This window comes from Cariama cristata, unplaced genomic scaffold, assembly GCF_000690535.1.
Source record: "Cariama cristata isolate BGI_N322 unplaced genomic scaffold, ASM69053v1 scaffold28557, whole genome shotgun sequence".
NCBI lineage: Eukaryota > Metazoa > Chordata > Aves > Cariamiformes > Cariamidae > Cariama > Cariama cristata.
This window is the reverse complement of record NW_009627583.1, coordinates 3,717-11,176: the sequence shown is the minus strand read 5'-3', so window position 1 is coordinate 11,176 and position 7,460 is coordinate 3,717. Positions and strand designations below refer to the sequence as shown.

The following is a 7,460-nucleotide window of genomic DNA, read 5'->3' as shown; positions in this document are numbered from 1 at the left end:
CCGCTGTCGTGTCCCTGCCCGCAGGGGTGGTGAGCATCGGGGAGCACAACGTCCAGGAGCTGATCGTCGCCGCCGACATGCTGCAGCTCACCGAGGTGGTGGAGCTCTGCTGCGAATTCCTGAAGGGGCAAATCGACCCGCTGAACTGCATCGGCCTTTTCCAGTTCTCCGAGCAAATCGCCTGTCACGATCTGATGGAGTTCACCGAGAGCTACATCCACGCGCACTTCCTGGAGGTGCAGGGCGGGGAGGAGTTCCTGGCCCTGACTAAAGAGCAGCTGATTAAGATCTTGCGAAGTGAGGACCTAAGCATCGAGGACGAGTACCAGGTTTTCATAGCGGCAATGCAATGGATTTTGAAGGATGTGGGAAAAAGAAAGAAGTACGTTGTTGAAGTACTGGAGCCTGTTCGATTCCTTCTGCTACCAGCACAAAGGCTGTTAAAATACATAGAAAGTAAGTGAAAGAAGGAAAGGAAGAATATCGGATGCTTGTATTTGAGCAAACCATGTGCTGTTCAGAGTTACTGGATTTTGGTGGATTTTTTTTTTTAGATTAATAGCATGATGAGTGAAAATATTTACTCCACAGCAAACAAGTTCTATTTTTTAACAAATAAGCACAGCTTACCTTAAAAACATGCTTTTGAAAAAGTTGTATAAAAGTAGGCAATCTTGATTTGTCTCCTGTTTTAGGAGAAGCTAGTAACTTTTCTACAACTAAGTGAGTTACTGTCTGTAACTTTCACCATGCCTTTGTTACTCTGCTTATTTTTTCAAGGTATTCCAGATTTCAGCCTTCGGGTGGCCCTGCAAACTCTGTTGAAAGAATACTGTGAAGTCTGTAAATCTCCTAAAGAGAACAAGGTCAGCAGTTTTCTGCAAGCTTCTAAAGGTCGTCCCCGGAGGAAAGCCAGGAAGTACCTTTATGCAGTAGGTTAGAATGTGGCTGTTTGAACCTTGTAAAACAAATTATGAAGTAGTATCTCATATTACAGTACTGAAGGAGATACTGGATCTTTATTTTAAATCAAACGATATAAAAAAAAATAGCAATATGTTTTATCTGGCTGGGTTACCACGTTAGCTGCTTTCTGCTTAGAATTGCAATGAAATCCAGCATTCACGTTTCTTGTCATTTTGACATGGCATTCAAAGCTTAGATTTGCCTTTTAGAAATTATTTGCCTTGGATGGAAAGCTGCAAATGAGCAGAAGATTTGCCCAGGGTTCACTGCTGGAATGGTGTATGCAAATTCACTGCACTCCTTGTTCTTCTGAAGGTTGAAGTTTTCTCTGTCCAGGATACTTTGGTTCATGTGATGGGATACTTGAAATTGCAAGCTTTCAGCAAAGCTGCAGCTTTATATTGGAAGGGAATGCTCTTGTTTCACCCTGTAGGAAGTAACACCGACTTAAGACAGCAAAGACTGTTGGCTGGTCTCTGTGTTTTACTAAGAACGTGCGTGGTAATATTTGTAGTGTTGTGGTGAAGTGGTCAGCTCAGGCACAAGTTACATGACTCTCAAGGCAACTATTCTTCCTTGTGTGCTGGAGAAACAATCCTACTTGGAAAAGTCCAGTGCCTACTAAAAGTGGCTAATGACTGTTACTGTAACTTTTTCGGTCACTTAGATATAGGAGCATGGGGATAAGCAGGAAGCTCTTACTCAGCCATGATCTTTCTACTTACTTTCTAGGTGGATACACCCGATTGCAAGGAGGACGCTGGAGTGACAGTCGAGCCCTTAGCTGTGTAGAGCGATTTGACACCTTCAGCCACTACTGGACCACAGTGTCCTCTCTCCACCAGGCCCGGAGTGGGCTGGGTGTGGCTGTGGTGGGAGGAATGGTCTATGCCATTGGAGGTAACAGCTGAAACATCCTTTCTTTGTTATGTGGATACTCATGGATGGACATTTTGTAAATTTTTCTTCCTGCCAGTGGTTCTGAGGAACCCAACAGTAGATAAGACAACTTTTAGATGTGCTAACAATTGAATTAGGGTTCCTTGGTTCTCTACCATCACTGCTCTGCAAATGCCCGTTTGGGCTCCTATGTTGGTCATTTTTTACTAAGCTTCTCTCCGTTCATGGTATAGCAACTCAAAGGTAAGCATATGGACATGTACAGATATACCAAGAGACGTTGGACATTCTGCGGACTTTGTGTACCACCACTAATAGCATTTATTTTCTCATTTGTATTCTAGCAGAAGCCCATAGCATAAAAGGCAGTAGTACAGGACAGACCACTTGTGGTCTGCCTACCTGGAAAGGTTTGTTACATATGTTTGCACAAGGATATGATGAGTAGCTCTACCAGCCCATCATTAAAGAATGCATATGTATACTGTTTTTGTCACCACAGAACACATTCTTTGGTCTTGAAAACCCTGTCAGTTGTGTTGCAGAGTGAAAACCGTGTAGCACTGTGGTTGTTCACTCCTGTGATGTTTTCAGAAATGTTTCAGGGAACTGCTGATGAAAGCTGTTCCTAGTGATGATTCGGTTCTAGGCATAAACAAAGCTTTTGCTACTTTGGCCGTTTGGCTAGCTGAAAGAAAGATCTTGTATTCAAGCGTTGTCTGTCCTGGAAGGAGTTGAAGAATGCTTCTGTATCTGCAGAGCAAAACATTGTGTTTCCCCTGTCTCTGTTCTTGCTCTTATTACACAGGTGAGAAGGACTCGATGATTTTTGACTGTACTGAATGTTACGATCCTGTTACTAAGCAGTGGACCACAGTGGCTTCCATGAACCATCCCCGTTGTGGACTGGGAGTGTGCACGTGCTATGGCGCTATCTATGCTTTGGGTAAGTTTCAGGTTTTTTCTAGGTGAAGTTAATTTTAAAGGTGTTAATTCATGGAACTTGTAAATTGATTTGATCTTAAATATTACATCTTGGTGTTGCAAATTTGCAAACTTAAGTTTTGAAAACAGCTGTTTACATGAGCATTAGTATACTAAATCTTTGTGGATTAGTTATTGTTCAGTTATAACTTACTTCCATTGTAGATTGCATGCTGGTTTCAGAATTAGCCTGGAACAGTGCACTGTATGTCTAAAAATGCAGCTAACACACAGCTTCATGCCATTAAATTCTTTCCTGTGTTTGCTGTTATTTGCAGGAGGTTGGGTTGGAGCAGAGATTGGCAACACAATTGAAAGATTTGATCCTGAAGAAAATAGTTGGGATGTGGTGGGAAGCATGGCTGTGCCCCGTTACTGCTTTGGGTGCTGTGAAATGCAAGGTGAATATTGTTAAGTTTGTATCCATAAACAGTTCCAAGAGCCATCGCATTTTGAAGCTTTATGTTTTGGTCGTGAATTTTTACCTTTGTCTTGTACTGTGCTGTCAGTTGCACAAGCTTGTGCCTCACTTACTTGTCTTTCTAGTGCCATATTTTTAATTCTACAGAACTCAAAGACTATAAAGTTCTCCCTGTCTTCTGCCTTTTATCTCATGAAAACAGTTTTTACGTGGCTGCTGGTATGGTTATCCAGCTAGTCTTTAATCATTGATTGTCCTTCCTGATACTGCTTTTATTTACCTCTGTCTTTGTGACAATCTGAAGAGTGGCCACAGGTTATTTTAAGACAGACCTGTCCAAAGACTTGACCTATAAATGTGCTTATTAAGCATTTGGTCCAGGCCTGGTCAGCAGTTGTAGCCTTCTGAATTCTCTCACCTGCACTTGATTAATTAGTGCTTTCATCAGAGCTTCTAGTGCTTGAGCTTCAAGTTACTCATTTGAAAGCTTTATCTATGCTACTGCTGGACAAATGGAGGACTTCTATCTGGCATTCTTAAACTATCTTAGTGTCAGGGTGAAACTTGTATTGTGACAACCATTTTTTATCTTTCAAACCTTTCTATTATGAAACCTAATAGAGGAAAAACTCTGTTTCTACAGGGTTGATTTATGTTGTTGGTGGTATCAGCAATGAGGGAGTAGAGCTACGTTCTGTTGACGTCTACGACCCAATATCTAAACGTTGGTCTGAGCTTGCCCCAATGGGCACCCGAAGAGCATATCTTGGTGTAGCTGTTCTCAACGATTGTATCTATGCTGTGGGAGGCTGGAATGAATCTCAGGATGCACTTGCTACTGTAGAAAGATACTCCTTTGAAGAGGTATGGTAGAGCCGCTTTCTTTCATAAACATAGATTGTGTCAACTTGATGTAAGATGCTCTAGAGGTAGCCTGCTTCCTTTCTTTAAAAAGAAAAAAGTTGGAAATTCCATTTCCTTTTCACTACTGGCTAGTAATCCGAGTGAAACAAAGCTTCAGTGATCTCAGGGTCTGTCTGTCCTAACCAGTCTGTAGAATCTTGCTATCTGACTTTGTGGAGTGTTTATGAAGATTGTATGCATGCTTTTGGGAAACTGAAAGCTAACCAATACTGATGATGCATAGCTATGCTGTAGTTTGGTAAATACTTGTTAGCGTTAAGATGGGAGGATAGATTCCTGCTCTGCAATAGGATGGTCAATAATCTGACAAGAGAGGAAAAAAAGCCCTGAAAAAGTAAGAGTTGCCCTTTGTTGCAAAAGTTGAGGCTCTTCTACGTCAAAATGTAGCAGTGTTTCAGCACGACTAGAAAAATCACTTTGAAGACTTAAGCTTTTGAGTAAGACCACAAAATAATTCCTGACTATTATTGCTCATGTTTCTACGATGCTCTTTGGAACAGTAGCTAGTGTTAAAAGCAGAGAGCATAATCCAGTGTGCCATTCTGTTTTGCTTTTGGAATTGGATCTAGTTTTTCTTGCTTCCTACCCCAAACTGTGTACCATTCTCTATTTTGGAGACAGATTGCATCTTGCAGTGACTGAAGAAAGGGAGGGTTGTTGCATACAGACAGTGTGTGATCTGTTCTTTAGTGACTAGCATGATTTGGACCACTTGTGAAAGTGTTGTCATTCTGGTCTTGATAACACTCTTGATATTGTACACATACTGTATTTGAACTGTAAAGTGTATGCGTAGTGTTCTTTGTATATGTTTCCGTCTTTAAGTTTTAAAAGTAACTTTTATCAGAATCGAGGCTTGCCTTAAAACTACTTGTTGACTCTTTCACCTTCTCATTAGGAAAAGTGGGTTGAAGTTGCATCGATGAAGATACCAAGAGCTGGTGTCTGTGTTGTTGCTGTGAATGGATTTCTTTATGCCTCGGGAGGCCGAGCTCCCAGTCATGATTTTGCTGCTCCGGTAACCTCTGACTCTGTTGAAGTTTATAACCCTCATATGGACAGTTGGACTGAAATTGCTAACATGATCACCAGCCGCTGCGAAGGAGGTGTAGCTGTGCTGTAAAACACAAAGAAGAAAACTCATTCAAGGAATGGCTAAATCTGTCTCCTCAGATTTCCGGTTTCATTGAGCAGAAACCTCTTCTAACACAGGAGCTTCAGTAGAGACAGTAGAGAATTAGATTAGAGGGCTTTTCCTGAGCGAAAGGAAATACTAAAACCCTTGCCCTTCAAAGTAAATTGGCTCATCCAATGCCTGTCTTGAGAAGTATTCTGTTAAGAGTAGGAATGCCTCTTACGACTAGATTAAGCTCACTGAAATAAATGGTGAATTTGCCCTGTAAAAATCTGAAGAAATAATTCCAGAACATTAGAGACACTAATCAGGTTGTTAACTCTCTAAGGTGCGCCAAAGCTAGCATCTTTAGCTGGCTTTACAGTCTGGAAGGAGGTTACTATAGAGAGGTCAGAGTTACCTGTAGATAAGAGCAGATGGGCTACTTGGTTAGCATTAGTTGTCCTTTTCTGGTGGAAAACAAGAAAGAGAAGATAACAGGTGGGGAAGACCTGGTACTTCTGCTGATCACCTGGATGGATTTGAGCCTGTCTTCTGCTGCTGGACATGGCGGGCATTAAATACAAATTGGATATTTACTTTCTGGCCACTCTGCTAACTTGGATGGTGAGTGGCTGAGAATTTCCTGTTCTGGAAGGTTATTCTCCCAGTTCTAGTAATGTCATTCCACTTCAGCCCAGGCTTTTCTTCCCAGTGCAATCTGTGATGACAGTAGAGCTTTTTGTGTAAGCTCTGATGAATTTTTCAATGGAAATGCTATTCATTAGATAAGCTGTTTTGTTTAGGACTGCTTTTAGTATAAAAATAGAGAAAGCCTTTTCCCTTTTTTTTTCGCCCCTTAGTTAAATGTTTTACCCTGTGTGACACAGGCTGAGACTTGGCGTTGGAATACATGCTGTTCTACAAGGTACACGTGTTCATCCTTGCTACATCTCATATCCTGCCTCTTCCAAATTTGAGTGGACAGAGCATTTTGTGATAGAATTAGCTGCATTCAGCGTTAAAGTGATGCTATTAGTGTCTTAAGGAGTTTGTATTTAGCTTGGATACACTTAGTAGAACAATACTACTAGGAGTTTGGAGTTATTTCTGGATTCATTTGATTAATGTACTTCAAGTTGCTTTTTGCACAATATGATTGCATTTTCTGCACAGCTGTGGATGATTTGGATGGAGTCTGCAGTAAGGCTGCTTGAACTTTGATAGACACTGTTACTTTAGAACACAAAACCACAACTGGAATGTCACAAAACAAGAAGCCTGCGCTGTGTAGATAAAGGAGCATTCATGTTGTCTAGGTCAATATCCCCTGTGTAAAATTAACAACTTAATACATGAATAAAATCCTCCAAGGTGAGTGTTGCAGGTACCTTATGAATCTAGGTCTTACGTTCTAACACAGGGTTGCGAGATTGCCAGGCTACAACATGTTGGACGATGGAGCATTTGTTTCTCTGATAGTTCTACAATCTTGTGTGTGCTTTCCCTTCAAAAGGATTTCTTATGTGTGTGAACTAATGTTTATTCTGTCTTTTTTTTTTTCCAAGTTTAAGCTTGTTTTAAACAGTTTTTCATAATAAAATGCATTTTCAGAACTGACCGTGGAATGCTCTTGAATAGGCTGCTTTCCTATCATACTAAGTTGTATCACTGCCACTGTCATATGTAACTTTTTTTTTTAACTGGAAATCCTATTTCCTGGTAGGAGAGTAGGAAAAGATCGGTTATAAATGTTGACTATTTGAAAGGTGCAAGTAACACTTCTGTAGTAAAATACTCATGTATTTGTCTTCTCAGTGTAAAATCACTCAGACTTCTTGGAAGTCTGGCTGCCCAGCCTGCTCTGTGCAGTGCTCTGGGATCAAATGACAGGTACTATTTCTTAGGCTTTCTTGTTTACATTTCAGGATCCCTTGTGAACCATTTGAGAAACGTTACATTAGCTCTATTTTATTAGTTTGGGAACTAGGCATTCACTTCTAATCCCTACGCCATAAAATTTCCGGTTTAGTGCAGTCTGAGGGAGTCTGCTGTTGTATGAAGTTACCTTCTCCAGTTTGTGGTTGATCCTATCGTGGTTGAATGAACTCGAAAGTGAGTTGATCATGGTCTCTGAATCATGCACCTCTT

General features: G+C 40.9%; 1 protein-coding gene across 1 annotated transcript; it reads left to right on the top strand.

Moving 5' to 3' along the window:
• Nucleotides 1-5: 5 nt before the first annotated feature.
• On the top strand, nt 6-5,491 carry IPP (intracisternal A particle-promoted polypeptide; the record flags this gene model as incomplete). Its single annotated transcript, XM_009704499.1, has 7 exons — nt 6-456; nt 781-936; nt 1,699-1,866; nt 2,675-2,812; nt 3,129-3,251; nt 3,915-4,135; nt 5,094-5,491. Coding segments are annotated over 7 exons (1,482 nt in total), but the record flags the coding sequence as incomplete, so codon positions are not given.
• Nucleotides 5,492-7,460: the final 1,969 nt, after the last annotated feature.